The sequence below is a fragment of the Durio zibethinus genome, chromosome 5 (genome assembly GCF_047325235.1).
Source record: "Durio zibethinus cultivar Kanyao isolate XHJ-2024 chromosome 5, ASM4732523v1, whole genome shotgun sequence".
NCBI classification, from domain to species: Eukaryota; Viridiplantae; Streptophyta; class Magnoliopsida; order Malvales; family Malvaceae; genus Durio; species Durio zibethinus.
In genome coordinates this window covers 31464444-31488111 of record NC_143166.1, presented here as the reverse complement: position 1 = coordinate 31488111, position 23668 = coordinate 31464444, and the positions used below count along the sequence as shown (strand labels likewise).

The following is a 23668-nucleotide window of genomic DNA, read 5'->3' as shown; positions in this document are numbered from 1 at the left end:
AGTTTTTCAATTTATTTATATCTTAGATGGTAGGGCATGAGGAGATCGAAGAAGTGTAGTTGATATTTTTGGGCTTTTGGCAATGGAACTTGGAATTGGCTGATTATCGTCGTGCTATTTTCAATGTTTTTGAATGTTGGGACTGAACGCAGATAAGACCTTGTTATTGTGGATAACACACAAATTTACCAATCAATCATTGCATAAAATTGAGTTTAAAATTTTAATTGGCTGGTTTTTCTTTTCACATAGACTCCGTAAGCCTAAATGCTAGGCAATTCTTCTGACTCAGTTTCCTCTGAATCTGATGCCTTACTTTCCCAAACAAATAGCTACTTTTAATAAATCTGAACTCAAGCAAGGTTGGTTTTTGTTAATATTTGAAGCTACCAAAATTTGAATTTTGGTTACTTAAGAGTCCATCCACGCAGCTGTTAGCAAAGCAAGGGGACTTTCAATGTAATAAGCAAAGTAGAAATTCTCATGTCACTAAATTTTGTCATTTTGTGTGAAAGGTCCCTGAAACTGAAACCTCACATCTTTTTCAGCCTTTTGGCTAACATCAAGTAATCTTACAGTGAAACCAACGAAACCTGGAAGTCTCCTTTTACAAGAGCTAAGCTATCAACTTCACCTCAAAAGTTGCAGCTTAACGAAGTTCTTTTTTCTGATATGCAATGAGAGATGAGCTAAAGTTTTCGTAGTTAGATGCGCTGAACAAGCAAAAGGGATCTGCATTATTCTATTTCACCAACCCCCTTCACTAAATTTCTTCTTCTTAAAGCTTTTTTTGTACATTGTCTGTACCTTTCTTTTCGAATATCAATTGATCTCTCGATCATAGATTTGAAATTCTGGAAGCCTCCTCAAAGTCCCATCAAATTACTCAAGTTTTAACTTGTATGTACATTTAATGTCAAATTAAAGCCACAGAAATGTTATCAAGGCTGGCAGATCAGTCACTAGAATGGAATATACTTATCACTTTGCAGTTTGCACTTAAATTCTTATTGTGGAAATTTGATATTTGTGGTCAAATTAAGTTTGTTGCAAGATGTTCATTAAATTCCTGCACTGATTCAGACCAAAGCTTTGTCTTTAATGTTGTTTGTCAAACCACATTTCTGGGGAAAGGCACATGTTGGGGATGGCATTTTAAACTTGTTTGAGAACTTGTTTATGTTTTGACCTTTGAGTGCTGTTGTTAGCGGTGTTGTCCTTAGATGTGGTCCATTTTGCAGTTAAGAAAACGGATGTCAAGCACATTCTGAAATTTGTTGGTAACAAATCACAATTCTCAGCTGAAATGGGAAGTAATATATGTCAAAAATAAAGGGAGAAGAAGAGGAAGAAAGAGAAGAGGTTTGTTTAGCAGATAGACACAGACTTGCAAATGTGAGGTAGAAGAGGAAAGGAGAAGCAATGTTGGAAAGCTATGGGTCCAGAGACAAAATCATTCTCATAAGTTTATAATCACTTGGAAAGTGGGCTAACTGAAACCCCAATTAAACAAACATCACTTAGTGGGTGTCTTTCTTGTAAACCAATTATTCTATACATGGAGTATGTTTTAAGTCACCCTCCTGGCTGCAAAGTTTCAACTAGCATCATTTCATAATTCATAGTATAGCCAGAGTTTACCAGTAACGTCCTTTTTATTAATTATGTCTTTATAATGTTAAAAATAATAATTTGCCAACATTTGTTGATAGAATGTTGGACTCTTAATTTCAGTGATTAAAGTTCAAATCTTCATAACCTCACAATTTGCTGATGAAATTGAAGGGTAAGTCAGCTGGTACGTGGGTTCTTAACAGCTTAAATTTTAGTTGTCGGTTGATTAAAATCATTAAATTGGTCTTAGCCATATATACTCACTTATGCCTTGTCTGTCCTTTTTTCCTCTTTAGTTGCAGCTACCTTTTCCTGTTGTTCATCGGTCAATGAAATTTGGAAACTTAATCGGGTATTAAGTGCATGAACTGCTAACCCGAACTTAACTTTGATGGTTCATGCAGTTAACCTTAAGAAGTGACATTCATTAGGTCCAAAGTTTAAATTCCAACAACTATGTCCCCTTCCCTAATCTTATACTACGATCTCCCTTGTAAAAAAAAGAAGTGCATGAACTGCATAGTCCAAACAAAAACAACCAAAAGCTGGCTGTGATTTTCGGATTTGGTGTTTCTTCTTCTTCTAACTAATTATGATGCTATGGTTTTCTTTTTCAAAGTGAATGTTTTTCTCTAACCACTAGGGCTTTCTGAGTTTACCCCATCTATATATATATATATATATATATATATATTATCATCATTGGAAAGAAATCTTTTCCATCTATACTCACCAGTAATCCAAACAAAATGCAAAGATTTGAAATTCTGATAACTAACTTCTATCTGGGAACTATGAAAAACACTTGGTTGCTGATATGCATACAAATTAATGGGAAATTCAATATTTTGTACCATTGACCTGCAATGGGAAAAGAAGCAAAGATTCTCTGTTATTATCTTAATTGAAGTAGTTGATATAGTAATCCAAAACTTTGCTTAATCTGCAGAATCTAGGGGAAAAAAGCAATAGAAAGTCAAATATAGAACAAACACAAGAAGCCATTGATGTAAGCCTCGCAACTAAATGCAGAACCAAGCAGAAAATTTATATGATTGAAACATCATTTCTTTTTCAGACACATGGATCACACAACACTTTTTATAAAATTGTCAAAAAAAAAAAAAAAAAACTTTCCATCAGAAGAAAAACTGCAGGGAGATAATCATTTTGCTTTGGGTCATTTTCGTATGATTAGAAGTGTACAACGATCAGATATACGACCCACCACCTCTCCATCACTTCTTATAGTTGACTAATATCAGTGTTTTCATTTTCTTAGCAAGGTTTTACATAAAACAAATAGTCAACTCAAATTTTATATCTCTATTCTATACCTTTCTGGAACATATCAATTTTGCTATTTGAACAAAATTGTGAATATTTTTTTCTCCATGAATTATATCATGTTTGATAGTCTTTTTCCTATTTTTTTAAGTTAATTTTTTGTAGATTTAATAATTTTAAATACTATATGAAAATATTACAAAAAAGTTCTATAAAAATTGCAAAATTTAATATTTTTATAATAACCATAGTTTAATTTGACAAAAATTTTAAAAAATTATTATATATTTAATGTGTTGGCATGAATTATAATATAATAATTTTTATATTTTATACATATTTAACACAAATAAATATAACATGAAAACAAAAATTATCAAATCTATTTTGTGCTGAGAATGCAATGCTATTGCTAGCTGTGAATTGGCAAGGCATTGAGACAAAAAGGAAAAGTTATAGAACATTACTAGAAACTTTGAACAAAGGGAAAAAAAAAAAAAAAAAAAGGAAAAATATGCGTTGAAAACAAGGGATATAGAGATTGAGAGAGATCAAAAGAGACATTGCATCTTATATTAAACTAATTAACAAATGGGGTATAGCTTTGCTTGCAATAATCACAAGGCATTCTTTTGTCTTCTCTTTGCTTAATAAATTTTTAAATTTGAAGTTTGTTGCATATTTCCTTTGATACCATCAGCCTCTCTGCTGCTTGGAAGCTCTTTTCATGGGGGGTTAGCTCAATCATGTCTCTCCTTTTCCTCAGGTACTCTCTCTTACAAATATTAATTACAAATTTTAAAGCTATAACACATTAAGATTGTGTGTTATTTGTCAGAAGAGATGTTGCTATTTGTCTTACCCTACAATATGAAAGAATTAATTATATTTTTGGCATCTAAATTTTAGAAAAATGTATAACTTAGTATCTAAAAAAATAATGAATCATTTTAATTTAAAATTTTATATTTTTAACTTAATTCATCTAGATGATATTTAATCAATAAAATTTTGTTATATGTATGTTATTTGTTAAATAAAAATATTAAATATTTTGTAAAAATTTTAATGTGGACATAATGAGATAAACAATGATTAACTGATTTCAAATATTTTTTACGATTTAGATAAAACATATATATTTTTAAATTATACTGAAAAAAAAAATGATGATATTATGTGTAATAAATATATAACTTGATAATATTTATCAAATGTCACGTACATAAGCTAATGTAGTTAATGAGAATAGAGTTTATGTTAATAATACTTAATATGATACATAATTTAAAAATTTAGAGTGTAAATTATAAATTATTTGAAAGTTCGGACTACAAGTTGTAGATTTTATTTTTTTTAGATATCAATTTATATATTTTCTTAAAATCTAGATACCATAATTATAATTTAACTCAATATGGAAATTCAACCTAATCTTAATCAATATTTTTTTTATAAAAAAAATTGTAGTTTAGGTATAGAAAAAAATTGTATTATGACTGGTTTTATTTAGTTTTTATTAAATGAATGAAAAGTCAAAGAACTTTACAAATTTTGATAGTCCCACGTTTTCACATTTTGTAGTGATATTAATAAACAATCTGATGTATGCTTCTAATTGAAGTAGTAGGGGATTGTTATGTGATTGCAAAGTATTTAATTTCAATACTAAAAGGGAAAACAAATCTAATTTTGAAAGCTCATATAACATAAAAAATAAATAAATTATTTTTCCATTTAGATTCATTTCTCATGTGAGATTTATATAAGAAGGTATGAAATTTATATGATATTTGATAATAAAAAATTATTATAAAAAAATAAATATATAAATCAATTAAATTAAATCATGTTTTTAATATAAATTTCTTTTTAACATAAAAAATAGTTAAAAATCATAAACGTCATCCTTTCGTAAAATACTTAATCAAACCGTCTCCTTTATTGAAGACAATTCCAGCATTAGAGACCAAACCATTGAGCATTCCATTATTTAATACTCATTTTTCCAAAATTTATGTGGCATTTTTTTTTTTAAAATAATTCTTTGGGGATAAAACTGTTGGCACTTGACATAAGGTGTTACTCTTTGATTTTGACACTTACTGGTTGATTTGGAATACCAATAACAAAGTTATTTGCATCTCACTGTTTAATTATGTGCATTAATGCATATACACCAAGATTAAGGCTCCAAAATTAAAAAAAAAAAATTAACATACCAAAACGTTTGCCAAGTTGAATAATTTCTTTATTTACGTGTAAAAATGGGGGACAGTTATGAAAATGATTTTTGAGAAAGGCTTAAAACATGAAAAATTAACTGAGGCTTTCGTTTGGATTTAGATCGAAAGCCATCCAAATAAAACATAAAACAAATTATTTAATACTAATTATTAATAATTATTAATTAATAACATATAAAAATGCCACAGTTACGAACAAAAAGAAAAGAAAAAAAAAAGGTCGTAAGAAGCTTAATCAGTAGTTAATTATTAAGCAGAAAATAAGTTTATCAGTAGCAGAATTTCTGAACTGAAAATCAGTTAGCATTATTGTTCTTATAATTTCCAAATGGATTTATATATCATTTAAACCATAATAATGTTTCGTTATAAAGATTAAAATCTAGAGAAATTGGTAATTTAATTCATTAAAACTGAAAAATGTATAATTAATTATCCTAACGTCTTTCCAAAGATTCACAGTAACCCAAACCCGAAAGCCCAGCTTAATCTCTCTGTCCCTCTCTCTCCTCCCAAATCTCACCTGACCTACTCTTTTCTTTTCTCTATCTCTGAAAACCCAGGAAAGCTGTGTGGGTTTTACTGCTGGTGAAGTAAATTGCAGAATCCTTCAGAAACCCTTTATGAGTTCTCCTCTATTCTGCTCAAAATCACCTAAAATCTTGTTTCTTTCCAGGTTTTCAGCCATGAAAATGAAGACACATTACTGCTAATACAAAAGTTTCTTTCAAGGCAATGTAGAAGAGAAAGTAGATTCCTTTGCAGTCTCAGATGATGGTGGCTGCATTTTCTCATCCACCAACTCCTTCACGGCCCCCTGTTGAAGAACCACAACAAGAAACAAATACCCATCAAGAAGAAAGTACAACAATAACAACAAAAAGGCCTCCTCTCAAGGACAATGGCTCCATTATTACAAGAAAACCCAGAGGTAGACAAGTGTCTTCCAGGTATTTGTCTCCTTCTCCTTCTTCCACTTCTTCTTCTTCTTCCACTTCTTCTTCAGCAGCAACAACAACAGCAGCCAAAACGACGACAAGATTTCCTTCACCTCGTATTTCTCGTTCCATTACTACTACGGCAACGGGGAACAAAACGACTGCGAGATTTCCTTCTCCGCTTATTTCTCGTTCAACAAATGCTAGTTCTACTTCAACACCGACTTCGACGATGATGTCTTCGCTTCCTAAGCGGTCTCAATCTGTCGACAGGAGGCGGCCCGGGGGTCAAGTGTCACAAGGAAACAATGTTAATGTCACGGAATTGTCAGCTGCTACCAAGATGTTGATTACTTCAACGAGAAGTTTGTCCGTTTCGTTTCAAGGTGAGGCATTTTCTCTACCGATTAGTAAGACAAAGGCTCAAGTGGGTTCTACTTTGACTAGGAAAGCAACTCCTGAAAGGCGTAGAGCTACTCCTGCAAGAGATCATGAGGAGAATTTGAAGCCGGTGGATCAGTATCGCTGGCCTGGGCTAACCCGGCAAGGGAATTCTGGTTCGAATCCGTTATCTAGGAGTTTGGATTGTAGCGTTGAAAGGAAGATGTTTGGATCTGGTGCAATGCTGGCTAAGTCATTGCAACAATCAATGATGCTTGATGAGAGTAATAGCAGGGTTTCGTTGGATGGTAGTAATACGTTGAGTTTGGATTTGGGAAGTGCTGCTGAGTTGTTAAAAGAAGCTAATAAACAAAACCCAGATGTCAATTTTGTAAATGAGGCTTCTTGTGTCTCTTGTGATCTCACTGCATCCGATACAGATAGTTTGTCTTCCGGGAGCACCAATTCTGGAATGCAAGAATGTGGAGGAAGTGGCATTTCGAAAGGGAGGAGTGGCCCCCGTAATATTTTTGTGTCTGCAAGGTTTTGGCAGGAAACTAACAGCCGGTTAAGGCGGTTACAGGACCCGGGTTCACCTTTGTCTGCAAGCCCTGGGTCTAGAATTGGTGCTCCAGCTAAGTTCAGTCAATCAAAAAGGTTTTCTAGTGATGGTGCAGTGTCTTCTCCGCGGACAATGGCTTCTCCTATTAGGGGAGGTACAAGACCTGCTTCTCCTAGTAAGCTTTGGACATCTTCAGCTTCATCTCCATTGAGGGGGTTAAGCCCTGCTCGGGTGAGAAACGCAGTTGGTGGTCAGATGATTGGTAATTCTGTTAATACCCCTTCAATTCTTAGCTTTTCTGTTGATATTCGGAGAGGAAAGAAGGGGGAGGATCGGATTGTTGATGCTCACATGTTGAGGCTTCTTTATAACCGTTACTTGCAATGGAGATTTGCGAATGCAAGGGCAGACGCTACTTTCATGGTGCAGAAAACGAGTGCAGAGGTATGGTTATCCTCACTGTCCATCTCATTGTTCTTAATATGTTCAATGATCATGTCTAAAAAAAATGAATGCCTATTCTGATGATTTGAGTTGTTAAATGAGGTCAATATGGAGGGAGTGTTCAACAGTAATTATTGTAAAACACTGTACTTGGCTGATGAAATTGATATGTGATGTCAAAACAGATGAATTGTGACTAATCTTGTATATCTTTCTTGTCACAACTATGAATTTATGAAGAGCTTTTAATCTCCCTCTCTCTCTCTCTCTCTCTCTATGTTGTAAATTTTCATAATGGAAGGTTTAGAGGACTTATTGGAATAAGTCAGAGATTAGATATAAGCTTGCTGAGGAGATATCTAAATGATAGATTGGGTTCCATTAGTGTCTGTTGTCAACTCTTAAGTGATTTTCTTATTCTGTTATAGATGAGAGAAGTGAATGATGCTGACTGTATATCAGTTAAAATGGCCTATTCAAAGATTAAAATAACTGGTAGAATTAGAAAGATTGCTCTTGTTCTTATATTCTTTAGGATGTAAACACTTATCCAGTAATGAGAATAAATTTTGGGGAAAGTGGTCTGCTGGGTTTTGCTATATGATAAACAGGAACGTTTAAGTTTTCTTTTATCAACCATTTGGTGTAATTGTCAGTTTGATATAAAAAAAGAACTAGGTTAAAAGAACAATAATTATGAGTTTAGGTTTAACATGGTGCTCTCTAATAAGTCTGGTATGCTGATATCCAATATTCCTTCTTTTGTATCAGAAAATTCTGTGGAATGCATGGGTAACAACATCAGAACTGAGGCATTCTGTCACCCTTAAGAGAATCAAGTTGTTATTGCTGAGGCAAAAATTGAAATTGACTTCCATCCTGAAGGGACAAGTAAGATTCAAAATTCACATTTCTAAAGTACCGAATCAAATCATTGTAGACATTTTAATAGACACAACTGCTTTAGCTATCTGATTATGGTTTTACCTTCTTCGTGTTTATCATATCATACATATAATTCATGTCTGTATCCATGCTTTCATAGTCTAGGACAAAGCACGTGCTGGATTGGTTTCAATTGACTTCCCTATAATGAAAGTAAAAAAAAATGACTATAGGAATTACTATTGATGGGAATGAAATTATCAAAATTGGGACTTGGTGTTATAATGAGGAATTTTTTAGTTTTCAGCAATGGTCTAAGGGGGTTGCCTGGCCTTGTATACATTGCCTTGGCTTTTACTAATCCCCTTAGTTACCTGCTTTAGAAGCAGTCACCATTCACTTAAATCATGAAATGGGTAGGTACCCAATTTTGGTCCAAATTAAGACACCTAAAACATGGAAAAAAGGAAAATTAGATTTATTATTCTTGTCTACTGTATAGAATGGTACAGTGATTGATTTATGTTTGAATTTCATTTGCCTTCTGGAGTTAGAGGAAAACAGAAAATAAAACAAGCAAATAAGAAATCAAGGAAAGTCAAGAAGAGAAAATTTTGTACTATTATATTTCAATCCCAAGAGGAAAAAGGCTGTTGATGACCTGAAATTTGACTCTTCCTCAGTTCCTCATGTTGCCCTTTCTCCACTTCTTACTGCATGCTTGTTAGAACAGATCTAATCCTTTCCATTCTCAATTAAGATACTGGCTTTTATAGCATGGATTCTCTTCTTCATGACTAAAATTTGTTATAATTGGTGGGTGTAGATAGCTCACTTAGAAGCATGGGTGCTCCTCGAAAGAGACCACTCTAGTTCTTTGCTAGGAGCAACTGAAGCTTTAAAGGCCAGTACACTTCGTCTTCCAATTGTTGGAAAAGCAATAGTAAGTTTCTTCCTTTTTCTCTTTTTTTTTCCTGCTTTTCAATATACAATCTGTTAATGATTCAGTTCATGGCTATTAGTGTGGTTTAAAATGTTGCTCTTGTTTCTCTTCCCTTTTTCTGTTTCCTCTCATAATAGGCAGATACCCAAAATCTAAAGGATGCTGTCAGTTCAGCTGTTGATGTGATGCAGGCAATGGCATCCTCAATATGCACGCTATCATCAAAGGTAAAATTCATTAATTCAATCTTGTAGACTTTAGTCTTACAGAAAGAAAAATCATTAAGTTATCTCCTGTGGTAATTATTTGTATTTCCACTACTTTTGTGAAGTTTATAAATAAATGCCACAAACACAAAAAAGTTCTTAAACTGTTGTTCTGGCTGTCGCCTATCAATATTTTATTAAGCCAGTTGTAACTTGTAAAGGCTTGATCACAGCTCTATAACTAGCTCTTCATTGACATTACATTAAAAAAAAAAAAAAAAACTGATTATGGCTGTGGAAAAAGGAAAGTGCATCTAAAAGATTAAGAACTTATAGTTTAGTGGGATATATCTGACCATAAGCCGCTGTGTGACACAGGAACTGCATTACCACACTGCTTATGTGTTAGCCTTTTTGAATTATTTGTTGACTTTGGTTTAATGCCTAGGCTTGTAATGTAAATTGTAGATAGGTGTTCTGAAATTAGTGATTAAAGTACTCAACCACAAATTAGAGTCTTGAGGCTAGACAAGCAATGCAAAAATATATTACCATCTGTTGGTGGGCCTTAAAAACAGAGATGCAATACTCCAAGTCGATGGCCTTTCTCTTATGGGAAAGAGAGCTGTTAACTGAAAGGTAATTGTAAAAAGAAGAGAAAGTTAATAGGAAAATCCCTTTGCCTGGCTCTTACTATCTAAAAATTAAATCGGACAGGAGCTATTATTGTTGATCCAGAGATATGTAGTAATTTTCCATTAAGAAACAGGTATTGTACAGACTTTTCCAGCATTCTTGTCCCTCATCCCTGAAATAAGGCCACCAATTATAGAATGAATTTCGCATGTGGGGCATCTAGTTTTGCAGCTGATTTTCTAAGTTTGTAATATTAGCGTAACCACCCTGATGGAACACATACTAACTTAATGCTATTGAAATGTACTCTGACAAGAAAGGGCAAAAAAGTTCTAATCCTTCATGCCTTAAAAAAGGGATGAAAAAACTTAAGAGGGGAGAAAGAAGGAAATCTAGTAGTTAGGTGGAGCCTGTTTATTTATGATTCACCTGCACTTGCATTTTAAAAGGGGTAAATCTACCTAATTATCTAAATATCATCTGTCCTTTGCAGGTAGAAGAAATTAATTCTTTAGTAGCCGAACTTGTGAGTGTGACTGCAAAGGAAAGGGTTTTGCTTGAACAATGTAAACATTTTTTGTCCACGTTAGCAGCCATTCAGGTAAATATGGCGTTTTGTTTTAATTTCCAAGCTATTTTCTGTTTCATCTGCTCATTATAAATCTTTTCATTAGGTTAAAGACTGTAGCATGAGGACACATATAATACAACTAAATCGTGTATCCACTACCAGCAGCCTGACAACACATGTTTAGTACTGATGTTATGTGACTACTCACCCTAAATGCTAACATTACTCCCAAGCTCACGTTTTTCCAATGGATGGAGGCGGCACTGGACAAAATACGAGCAGATTGAAGATAGCTAGGTTTTGCTTCTCGTTTTAGTAGTTTGGAACCAGTTGTTGTCTTCTATGATCACGAATGTAATTTTTGCATCTGAAGATTAGAGTAAGTGGCTTTTCTTCTTAACTGATATCTGTATACGAGAACTCTTTTAGGTAGAAGAAAGCAATTTATATGTAAATATGTAAGTTCATCTGATAACAGATTATCATGAATTTCTAGGTCAACTTTGATTAATTATCCAAGTATGATCTTGTTGATGCTTGCTAAATCAAAGACTATTCAATTTCCATTTTCTCGAAATGCATTGAACTGCATTCGCATGATGTATTATGTGTAGGCAAGAATGCGTGCAAGAACAGGAATCCTGCTTTCCAGCCCGAATTGAACAAACCTTGTTGACCAAAAACAGCTGTCTCCCAAAATTTCTTGTTAGTTTTTTTTTTTTTTTTATAACTTGGGTGAGATGAGAACTGACGGTTTCTGTAGCTGACATGGATGGAAACGATTAGCGTCGAAACTTAACATGATTCATGAACACGAGGAAGAGTCACGAGGGAGTTGGTGAAGGGGCCGAAAATTTCTCTTCATTATTTGTTACATTCAATGTTCCCAGCATACTCTGGACTGTAGAGGACAAATGATAAATTGTAGCAACTTTCGTGCTTCAATGAAATTTAGGTAGAAGTTTTAGGATTTGAGTTGCAGTACTCCATTGAAAAGTCAAACTGTTATTGGATTTAGTGCTGATATGATTAAAACTGAAGCGAAAAAGGAAGCAACAAGACAGAAAATCCTAAAGTGTTTGACCGAACAGCCAAAGTAGTCAACGACAGGTCACATTTCACTTCCGCCGCATGGGGCGCTCAAAACCCCAGCGCCCACCACGCCACCACTAACATGGGCTGGTATCGCAACCCCGGCCTACTCTTTTCTTTTCGAGTTTTGACCTCCACCTCCCTTTTAAACATTTCTTTCTTCACTTTTTCATCACATGCTACAATCTAAGGCCGGCTTTCATCTTTCTTTTCTTCCTTTTAATTTAATTTACTTTATTTTTTTTTTCTGAAGCCAAAAATTTAAAAATATTGATTCTTTGTTCAAGGAAGCAAGAAAAGTAGAAAAGCATTGTACTAATTACTTTGTCTATGTTCTACCTAGCTTCCTTTTTTTTGCTTTGAAGACTAGAACACTTTTTGAGTAGCTAAATCTATATTCTATGAGGCTAAGAAATTGCAAATATGAAATGTATTTGTGTCTCCAGTCCAGTGCAATATAGTCCAGTCCCCAGGCGGCCATTGGAGTTTAATAAAAAGGAAAATGACAGAGAAAAATGGGAAGGTTCCACATCCCAGGGACCTCTCTTTGGTTTGTGGACCGTTGTGATGCTGGGAAACAGCAACAAATCGATTTGCAAAATGCATTGCAATGGACCACAACTCACAATTGAGAAGAAAAGAAAAGGAAAATGACTATTGATTTCATAAAGAGACCAAAAGCAAGAAGAAAAATCAATGGCTGACAGTGCCTCCTACAACCAAAAATAAGCCCTCATCTGCCATTTCTTTCTATCCACACTTCCCATTTGATATTCATACGCTCGGATAGTTTGATTGATACAATCAAAAATGATTTCACTTTCTCTCTCTGGGATTCAATAAGACCAAAATGAAAAGAAAATGGAAAATAGAGGCTACTGCTACAATAATTCATGAATAAACTTTTTCTTATAAGGAAAATTGGAAATTCTACCAAAACTCATCGAACTTCATCATGCCTAGAAGAAAAGATCTTATCCCAGAGTAACTTATGCCTCAAAATTACAAACAAAAATATGCAGTAAATGTTTTCTCAGATGAACAGCCTCAAAAGCTTCTTTTGATCGTCGCCCTTTGAACTAATGCCATCAGCAGAAGAACGGCTTCCCACTGTTGTTGTTTCGGACTCCTCCGACAGCGTAGCTTCTCTCCTCTTCTTCACCGCTCTATTATCACCGATCATCAAGCAGAGATCAAGATCAGTCACTTTATATTTAACCACGTCGCCAAAACCCTTCCTTTTCAAAAAATCTTCATCTCTTGTCCGAAAACACTGCCCACCATCACCAACCGTTTCTGAAACATCCTCAAAATCTGACCCTGAAACACTGCAGCTAAATTCGGGGAGAGGCTGCAACGTGCCGCCTCGAAGCACAGTTTGCACCGCCGATTGGCAGACGTTCCAATTTCCTGACCACAGCAACCCCACGGCTCCATTGACGGGGTTCACGGCCCGCCCCACTGCTTCAAACAAAAGTGACTGAAACAAAGCTGCAAACCCACACATATACCAATCAGAAACAATATGAAAAAGAATAATGAAGAGAATATAGAGAAAAAGCCAATGACTTTTCATTATTTCAAGGATAAATACTAGCAGTAGAAATAGAATTTACCCGGTCTCTGAGGCTGGGGCACGGAGGAAAGGAAGGACATAAGGCCAGCGCGGCCAAAGAACTTGGCGACGAAAACGGTGGCGTGTGCTTGAGCTTGAGGGTTATCTATACATTGCAAGCTTTGTCTAAGCATGCAGTTTTCACTGCACCCTTTTCGGAGAACTCTGCAGCCATTACAACTCATCCTGAGACACCTTTGAGCATAAGATCATAAGAAAGAATAAGAAGAAGAAATGGGCGTTCTTGTGAAGAAAGGATCGGTGGGAAGGGAATAAATGAAGCCAACCAAAAAGTATCGGGTGAACATAGACATATATAGAGATAGATATAATGAATGTGAGTTAGGTAATCACGGTTTAATTTTTTATTATTTGGATTTAACTGTGGTTAACCGGATTTGATAAAATGATTTATGATGGGGTTTGAGGTTCCAAAGAAACGGGTGAAAAGCGGCTCCGGGTCTCCGCGGATGAAGAGATTGGGGAGGTACAGCAGGCAGGCATAGCCGTTTTTCGTGGATTTCAAAGGCCGTAGATTCTTTCCTTGTCTTTTACAAGTCTTGGGTTATCCGCTTGTGAAGTTGATGACCATTTTCAATTGTGGGAGATTGTTTGCCATAACTTTCCATTGGATTTCGGCTTAAAGATAATGCCATAGTTCATCTAAGTCTAATGCTTGATTTGGCAGTTTATTTGAATTTAAGATCAGTAATATCCAGAATATTTATAATTATTCTTTTGTTCTCAAATTGATCAATAATACAGCTAAAATTAAACAATCCCAAAAACTTCATTTCACTGTAGTATAAAATTTTTAAGAAGCAAATGAAATAAATAAATGCAAGTTATATACATTTGATTTAATAATTAATACATAATTTTTATTTAAAAAGATAGCTTTCAATTTTTTTATTAAAAAAAAAAAAATGAAATCTTAATTCGAAATTAAAATTTTTATGTTCTCGTAAAACTTCCTTTGTTATTAGATCAAGAGTTTGAAAAATAGCTTTGAATTTTTTTTAATTATTCAATATCATGAAAAAAAAGAAAAAACACAAATGCGTGCAGGGTTGAGATAATAAAAAGTTTACAATTTGGATTGGTTAATTATAACAAAGATTAAAGAAGATAGAATCAAATGGCTGCACTTACAAAGTGTGGTAACTAGGAAGAAAATTAGGTGATGTGTGAGAGGAGGAGAGAGGACGAGGAATAACGATGTAGATGAAGCGGAGACATTGAAGTTTTAGTCACGACTCTACCATCTTTATCCCATACTTTGGTCGACAATATTGCATCCGAATAATAATAAAAAAAAAATGTCTAGTGAATGTTACAAGCAAAAAATCATATGGGATTCCAATTCATGACCATTGGTTTAACTTTTCTTTGGCTTCATCCATGCATGGCAAATGAGTTAAAAAACAAAGAAGCTTGAAAAGTAAACAATGTGGTCAGGCAGTAAGTTGGGTGGTTGACCGTAAATGAAACTTTTACTGCTTGCCTTTTTCAGTTTAATATATAAAAGGTACATATAATTTCAGGAAGAAAATTTTGATATGCTAACTTCAAGCCTTTGTAATAAACGCTCCGGAGAAAAATTTTGCTGGTTGCTTTTGTGTCTTTATGCCGGTGGAAGTTTATCTCAGATAGCTCAACTTAGGGCAACTTATCCAATTTTAAGGTTTAAGGTTTCTTTATGTTTCTATCCTTGATTTTGTTGATAATAGCTGGAACATCATGTCTCCTTTGCAATTGTATAATATGCGGAAAACAGATTACTGAAGAAGACATAAAACACTAATGACGATCATCTCTAAGCTTTGTTTTATATATATATATATATATATATATTTTATTACTGAAATTAAGAGTTTAATCCTTTACTAACAGATCATATGACTATCGGAACTAAGGTTTCTTTGTCGGTTAGTTTCGAAGGTAGTTTTATTTGTTTTTGCTGGGTTCTGATAGGGTTGTCCTTATCCAATAGGTAGCATGCCTTTGATTATCAACATTATTGAAAATGTAGCAGAGATTGTACTCAAGCTTGGTTTTTTCAGTTAAAATATCTGCTCATTTGTTTTTAACAAACAAGGTGGACAAGGCATCTTGCAAATGCTTCCTGAGAACAGAGTTCTCAAGAAACATTGGAAGCTGTTAGATCATATCTTAGAAAATGGATTCTAACTGCAACACTTAGATTCATGTTTTCTGCTGCATTGGCCAGGAGTTTTGCACAATCTCAAAGGATGATAGAACTTTCAACAAAGCTACTTGATTGAAAGAATTAAGAAGTGAATCACTTTTCTTTCCTCCATTTTTGTTACAGAAACAAAAGTTTTGAAGATTTGAACCCCAAAAACAATCATTTCATATTGACTGGATAATGTAGCGAAATCAAGGGCAGTGGTAACCCAACCACTTGATTTACCACACTCATATTTCTTAATTGTTAACATTGTTTGACTCTAAAATTGACTGTTGGGTTTGCAGGCAAGGCATATAGCAGAGTTTCTGGCCCCTGATGTGTGAATAATTTATTACTGTACTGATTAACAAGATGGAAAGGATACAGGAAGCTTTGAGAAAACTACAAAGTAGATGAAAACTGTGGAATCTGCACCGTGTTCCTTACTGCTTCATTTAGCTCTTTGTGAGCTGTGATAAGCCTTCAAAATGAAGAGACAAAGATAAAATCAAATAAAAGACAGCATTGTAGCAATTTGCATGAGTGGCTTCCTGCTCTTTATATGTCTTCTATAAGCAGCCCTCAAGATTATTATAATTCCAGTAATCATTTTTTCCACAGTGCTGTAAAGTTTCAGCAAAATAAACAGACTTTACCTCTATCTCAGACTATATATGCTTCATTTTACTAAATTAACATAAAACTAGTTTTTGAATTTACTAAATGTCATGAAGAGAACTAAAGCCCAAAAAACCCACCAAAGAGCTAGCTACTATATTTTCCCTCATTTCTACTAAGAAACTGAATGCCTTCTATTTCTGGATGGTGTTGACTTAGCTTCTTCGGGATTGGCAGGACCAAGACTCTCTGATGAATCTGAACCACAATTCTCACCCTGGGCTCCTTTGCTTGACCAGATCTTTGTAAATATCCTCTTGGACTTCAGCAAACCTTTCATTTTACTAATGGCAGCCTTGTCAATGCTATTTCTACTATCTCCACCATTTCTCTCACTCCCTTCTACCCCATTGCCCAACCTTAAGGAAGCTAGTTCCCCTTTCAGGGCCTTGAGCTCCTCAGCTGTGGCCAATGCATCCCAATCTTCCTCTGGGTTGGTTGCTGCTGACCTTGAGCTCCCATGAGATCCACTATTTAGATCCTTAAGGCCTTTAGGTAAGTCAGGACTGCTACTGCCCGATAAAGCAGCAGACCTGACCTGCTCGAAAAACAGAACCTGCACAATTACACGCATTGGAAGCCTCTCATTTTGCACAGCATGCATACATGCATCAACTGATAGTTTCTTGCAGTCCATTAACTTGCATAATCTTTTTTTCTCACTCTTGCTGATCCCTTGGTGCTCCTGCATTCAAGCAGAGTAGAGTTAAAGTTACATATAAGCAAACTCAAAAGTCAACAGAATTGGTTCGCCTTCGTAATAATAACAGTTGCAGACAGAGACTAAGTCAAAAGGTTTATTTAATTGGTAATTATGGTCTAGGAGAGGGAATTGAATTTTAGCAAAGAAAACTTCCAAAGCCAAAATTTCTGGGCATTTAGATGCAACAAAGGCTTTACATAAACCTCGTTTTATGTTCAAGTATAATGTAATACCAATTTCATGTGCATTGAAAAAGATGGACTTTGGCAAGGTTCTCACCTTAAGATACATGTCAATGGCTCGGTAAAGCCCATCATGAGCAGGCCGAGAGATGCAAGACACCATTTCAGCAAGGTCTACAAACTTTGACAAGGGTAGGTTGGGATCCTTCGCAATTTCAGCAAGGTATGCATCTATCAATTTTGCCACCATCAGCTTGGAAGTATCTGTTAAAATTCTAGGTCTTCGTATTTCCTGAACCTCATTTTCTTCTGACTCAAATTCAGCATTCTGATCTTGCATCAGAAACTCTTTCACTATTTTCTGTACCATATCAACATCATACATTACATCTTCCCCTTCAACTGCTCGTATCAAGAGATCATTTAGTGAAGCCTCCTCCAGTTGGTGTCCTATTCGCCTCACCAGCTGTTCCCTAGCCATTTCTCCTGAGTCAGCAATGATAGCTGCTTTCAACAACTTAAGCAAGAAACTGCAAGATACGCTTCCTTTCTCTGCAGGTAACAACCAGACAATTGTATCAACTGTTGATCGGTACTTTAAAACATCCCTAGAATGGATCACACCCTTACTGAAACCTGGCAACCTTCTGTAAGAATAAGCTTTCAAAGCTTCTCCAATCACTTCATGAGACAGTATTCCTTTGGTTTTAATATTCATTATAACACACTTATATAGATCAATTTCGAGTTCACACAAATCTTCAACCCACCAGTCCTTTGGCACAGGTCGACTTCTGACACCATTACAGTTAGGATCATTCCCATTTTCATCTGGGAGCTTCCTCTGGTTATAAGTATATGACCAATCAACCTTGGAAACATCAATGCAAGCCTTGGTAGCTATAGAATCAATGCAAAAACTGACCACCTTCAATTCCTCAGATAAGGATAACATAGATTTTGTGGTCTGAAGAACAATGATTGAATCCTTCCAGCTGCGGAAGATGCTGGCATTGAGGAAGACATCAATCTTGTAAATTAGGTTCCCTTTTTCAATGGTCTCATGCATTCCTAAGTACTCAGCTGCACATCGAGCAGCGACAACATTGTAAGCATTAAGGGTGACAATCATGCTGTAACAAAATTTGGCACATATCTCAAAGGCAGCTGGACCTCCCGGAATGTCAGAAATCTGAACTTCATCACTATTTTCTTCATTACCACTTGCAACCAACTTTTGTAAGCAGGCACTTTTTGACAGAAGAGGAAACTGCATATATGTTCATCCATTAGCTTCACAAACTGAAATGAATTTTTTTTTATGATTACAAATGGGCAGAATTGAGCCAAGCTTTCTCAACTTAACTGATCTTGTCATTCTAATTTGAAACTAGAGCACAAATTAGCACAGCTAAAGCCAATAACTAAATTTTGGTAGTTTTACATTTCAGCAATTATATGAAATTGTAGACAAAGGATTGCACAAAGGCATAAGTGTAGATGGCATGTAAGGCATAATGCAACGCATTCTAGCAAGAACACTACACTCAAAGACAATGCTTGACCATAGATGAAATTTACTTGAACTGGAAGAAAATGCATACCTTGTGCAGATAAAACTTAACATCCCCTACAGTGACAGTGATGTCAGTTGCCAGCTCACTTGCCACATACCTGAACATGGGTATATAAGCTTAAAACCATCAGAACTTTTCAAAATTCATACAGGTTGGACAAAGACATTTAAAAAGAAAATTCCCATTACAGCTTGTGGTAAGAGATGAAGTTTTCAATTTGTACATCTTTTGCCTTTCTATTTAGACTATTAACATTTGAAAAGGAAAACTCTTTGAATTCCTCTAAACAATATGCAGCATCATTATGTTACTGAAAAGATAATAAACTTAGTTTTTATCATATAAAATTGCCAAAAGTCATTTAGCTGTGTACTGTATCTAAGCAAGTGACTTATACCAGAAATCAGACACTGGTCCATGGTTTATTTATCTATTTAAGAAAAAGTGAATTACATTCACATTGAGCAGTGAAATGAATACGCATGATGTCTGCAATGCTCTGATGTATAGTCTACAAAGTGACAATTACCAGCCTAACTTAACTAATGGGTTATTTTAAGAAATTGAAATACTTCTAGACCTGTAGACCATGCAACAAATACTGTAGGAAAATAGTAATAAAATTGCTAATAAAAAGAAGCATAGTTTATAGAGATTCTAATGCTTTAGCATCAAGAAACATGTACAGTCATTGTAATAACTTACAGATGTTTATCGAATTTGTCTCCATTGCAATCAATACTTCTCTCTAAGACACAGTAAGGTAACATGCTCCCTCATTGAAAGGGTACTTCTCCTAGGAATTGTATATTTACATAATAGATGAAGGATTATTTCATGGGGTACTATGACCCTGATTTATTAGGAATGTACCAGCTTCAGTCTATTGCAAATAACATGTATATTGATTTGCTTCAGGAAACAAGTATGCCAATGGTATGACAATTAACATCAATTCATTACCACATTTGAGTGGTACATCTAAAAATATAAAATTCATTTTCATTTTGTCAAGATTAGTGTACTCAGAAGGTGAAGACTCATCAACTTTTAACTGGATGTGCTTATGATTAAGTCATTTTTGAACATCATCCTGCATTCCTGAGCTTCTTACGGCTTTAACAGTCCAGGGTTGAGCACATCCCTTTACCCAGTAATCGGAATGAACATAATTATAAGGAACCAGAAGGGAAGGATTCTCCCCATCTTCAAAAGCAGAAGTATTAAACAACTACCTATCATTGGATCTCAAAGATCAAGAATTTGAAATCATAACTATTGGTGCTATGCACAATATTAGTATAACCTGAGTGTGTAGAAGGTCAGAAAGTATAACTTATACACAAGGAACCATAGAAGATTTGAAAAAAGAAAAAAAGGAAAGATCAGAAGTCAAAACAAAGAAGATTAGTCAGATTTTAGAGGATCTACCACTTGGGTTGGAAGATGCATGAATGACAATATGAGAGGGGCTGTGCATTTTTGCTTGTAGCCCCCCGAGCCAAAGGAAAATTCCTAAGCAGCAAAGTAGGTAGTGTTAAGAGGAAAAATAACAACTCAATAGCCTACAAAAGCCGCAAATCACATCAAACATTTTACAGTATACCAATAAACGGTCATCTAGAAAGGACCAAACTTTCACATAGCCCTAAAAAGGTTCCTAGTTTAAGCATAAACCAAAGAGGCAAAGTTAGCACAATAGTAGGACTGTGCAGTAGAAATGAATAGAAATAATTGACCGAGGCAAGAGATTATCACTTAATGGTCTTATGGAAGAGCCAATGGATTGAACAACATAGTGGACATTGTTTTTTTTATTATTCAGTAAGGGAACAAATGATAGATTCCAAGGGTCCAAGAGATCTCACCTCACATTATTCCCATCGCTCTGAAACAAATTCGGCTTTGATCCAAGCTTCATAAACTTCATATTGGCAAGCAAAAGATCTTCCTCCCTTCTGAAACCTCAAAATGATCTTCTCAGCTACTCAACCAATCACCAGTAATTCAAATGCCAGACATTCGGCAACTCGCATACCCAGTGAAACATAATCCCAACCGAGGAAGAGTTGCCAGAAGTGGTAAGGAATACCCCAGGTGTGGGGACCAAGTTTATGAATGCAACCAGCTTTCTGGGATTCAAGAGACTAAAGAAGGATCCAAAGGAGGGAAAAGGATATATGCCACAAAGAGTATGACCGAATCTTGACAGCAACCGAGGCAGTGAGGGGTCTGAGTAAGAGAGAGAAATAGATAATCTGGAAGATGAGGTTTTGAGTAATAATTTAAGAAAAGATTCTCTTGAATGGCAAGAGATTCATGGAAGAGGTTGTTTCCTTTGTTGATGGCAAAGCCCACTGAGCCCGGGCAAACCAAGTCAGCTTAGGAGACATAGACAACAGACCCTTTGCACTAAACAATTCCCAAACCGGAGACACTCACAAGCACCAATCGAGCTCCACCTTCACTCCCCGATATTTCTTTATCTCTCTCACTTTCTCTTTCTGATTACTCTGCTCCTTTGTTTTTCCTTTTTTTTTAAGTTTATAAAGGTTCATATCACTATGACCTCTTGTGCTTCTTTAAAGCTTCAAGTTTCAAACTTGACATATACTAATCAATATATACTTTTTTTTTAACCATTGAAGTCTGAAATCCTGCAACAGAAAACAACATCTTGGTATCAGTTGAAGAAACCACCAAAACGGTAGACAACAAGCATCTATCTTTATTTTTTTTTTCAAAGTATGGAAATAATAAAGGTATTATATTAACGAACAATCTAACATCAACTACCAACAACAATATCACCACAATATTGCAACTGAAATCTGAAGAATCTACCAGAATATATCACAGAAATCTAATTAAATAAAAAAATGTCAAGATTCAAGATCAGATTTTGATACATGCTGTAAAGTCACAAAGCCCCATAGAAAATGAGAAAATGCCAATAATCAACTTGGAATCCAAAAGAGTAAAAGACAATCCCCAAAAGCCACTCTCCCTGTAAATATCCCTACAAAACCCAAGACCCTGGTATCAAATCTGCTAATCCCATACAAAAAAAAAAAAAAAAATAGCCACCTTCTCAGTTGGAGCAAAACAAGAAATCCCATTTTAAGCATAAACTACAAGATACAAGCAAGCCTAGGAAAGCGAAACCATCTCAAATAAGAAGCAAATCCCATAAGAAACAGAAAGACTTAGAATGGCAAAACAGAACTTACCAACAAATTCACACCACCATTGCAATAAAGCTTGTCACAGCTGAACAGTACTAAACGTTTGAACAGTAATGATCACACAGGAACCATGCAGGAGCATTTGAGTCAGTTTAAAAAGTACCGAAGGAAGTAACAAAATTTAGACAACCTACAAAAAAGAAAAAAACCCAAAGCTAAAAAGAACAAATCTTCTAGTACCCATCAGTGAATAACCTGTTTTATTGGTTTTCAGGAGAAACTATCGAAGTACAAATTCAAAGAAAACTCGGAACTTTCTTTTTTTTTTTTTTTAGTTTTGGACAAAAAGCCACAAGCTGTTGCCAAATGTTTTATGCGTTTTTCGTACCAGCGCTGTTATAACTTTCCCTTCAACACAACCTAAAACTTCAACTTTCTTGCGTTGTGTATTTCTCTTTATTAATATTGGTGAAGAAAGTAGATTTAGGTTCCTTCAGTTCCATTAACACACTCAACATCTAGCTCAGTTATGCACGCCAAAACTGACACTCAGCCTTCTTGTTGCCACCCTCTTTTTATTAAATAGGTTCTCTTTATTTAAGACTAGTTCCTCATCAATGATGGAGAAATTTTATTAGAATTTCATTATTTCATCCCAAAGCAAAGGAAAAGGAAAATAAAGTCTCTTTCCAATGTAAGTTACATTGTCCCTTTCATTGTAGTTAAAACATAACCAAAACAGTAGGGTAAAGAGCAAAAAAAAAGTTCGATTCTTTGATGGTATGTCAAAATCTGAGTACATGAGATTCACTATGAAATCAATAAGCTGTATTTGATATGATATACCATTTTATCTTTAAAAAGTCACACATTGCATTTCGCAATTGAGACGTCCTTTATGCATCTGTCAACTAAGCAACGTATTTGATTTCTATTAGATTTTGCAAATGAAATTAATTAACATTCTCTTTATAATAATATTTTCTATTAAATATTGCAGTCAAACCGTTAATATACTGATTTTTTATATATTGAAAGAAAATATTGCAATGTTTAATGATTCTGGTGAAGGTGATTTTTTAAAAAATATATAATTAATGTATTTTTTAAAATTTAGTAAAAACAATGCTAAAAATATTTTTTTAAAAGTATTTTAACTATTGTTATAGGGTGTCCACGAGCACTCGTTAATTGGACCTAATATTATATCGTTCTTTTAGTTTAAAATGATTCAATCATTTCAAAGTATAGAAAATTATTTTTAATTTATGAGATTAAATTTATATATTTTATTATATTTTTAAAAATTATATTAATAATTTAAATTATATGATTTTTGAAGAAAGATAATTTTGATCAATAAATAAATTATATTATTTTAATCTTTACACATATGATATCAAATATAAGATAAAATGATATTATTTAATTTAGTCATATTTATAATACATTTTATCATATCCTATTATAATCTTATGCACCAAACATATCTTAAATGTTTATAAATTTTTTTCTTTTATGTTCATAAGTTTTTTTTAGTAATAAAAAAAAGATTTAACTTCATTGAAATTTATGGTCGTTTTGAATTATTGCCACCCTATTTGCTATCTAGTATTGGCAAGAATTATTAACAACCGTTGCAGAAACATTTATTGCCAGTATAATGAATTGTAACAACCAAGTTCAATTATAGTATATTAGGTCAATTTGAGGTCTTCCTAAAAGAGCCATC

At 34.4% G+C, this 23668-nt stretch overlaps 3 protein-coding genes across 3 annotated transcripts; 1 reads left to right on the top strand and 2 right to left on the bottom strand.

The window, feature by feature from the left end:
- Nucleotides 1-5586: 5586 nt before the first annotated feature.
- LOC111283114 (QWRF motif-containing protein 2-like) lies at nt 5587-11232 on the top strand. The gene is made up of 6 exons (XM_022871530.2): nt 5587-7472; nt 8244-8363; nt 9184-9300; nt 9438-9527; nt 10636-10743; nt 10817-11232. The coding sequence occupies exons 1-6, from the start codon at nt 5919-5921 to the stop codon at nt 10895-10897; spliced, it is 2070 nt and encodes a 689-aa protein (XP_022727265.1). The 5' UTR covers nt 5587-5918; the 3' UTR covers nt 10898-11232.
- A 1339-nt stretch (nt 11233-12571) lies between these two features.
- On the bottom strand, nt 12572-13718 carry LOC111282507 (LOB domain-containing protein 38-like). The gene is made up of 2 exons (XM_022870616.2): nt 13422-13718; nt 12572-13296 (listed from the first exon to the last, which is right to left on the bottom strand). Exons 1-2 carry the CDS (start codon nt 13603-13605, stop codon nt 12839-12841), a joined length of 642 nt encoding a protein of 213 aa, XP_022726351.2. The 5' UTR covers nt 13606-13718; the 3' UTR covers nt 12572-12838.
- Nucleotides 13719-15774: 2056 nt separating this feature from the next.
- Nucleotides 15775-22366, bottom strand: LOC111283110 (phototropic-responsive NPH3 family protein NPY2-like). Its single transcript, XM_022871524.2, has 6 exons — nt 22325-22366; nt 21982-22126; nt 20620-21408; nt 18779-18848; nt 17272-18444; nt 15775-16974 (listed from the first exon to the last, which is right to left on the bottom strand). The coding sequence occupies exons 3-6, from the start codon at nt 20679-20681 to the stop codon at nt 16405-16407; spliced, it is 1875 nt and encodes a 624-aa protein (XP_022727259.1). The 5' UTR covers nt 20682-21408; nt 21982-22126; nt 22325-22366; the 3' UTR covers nt 15775-16404.
- Between the last annotated feature and the right edge of the window lie 1302 nt (nt 22367-23668).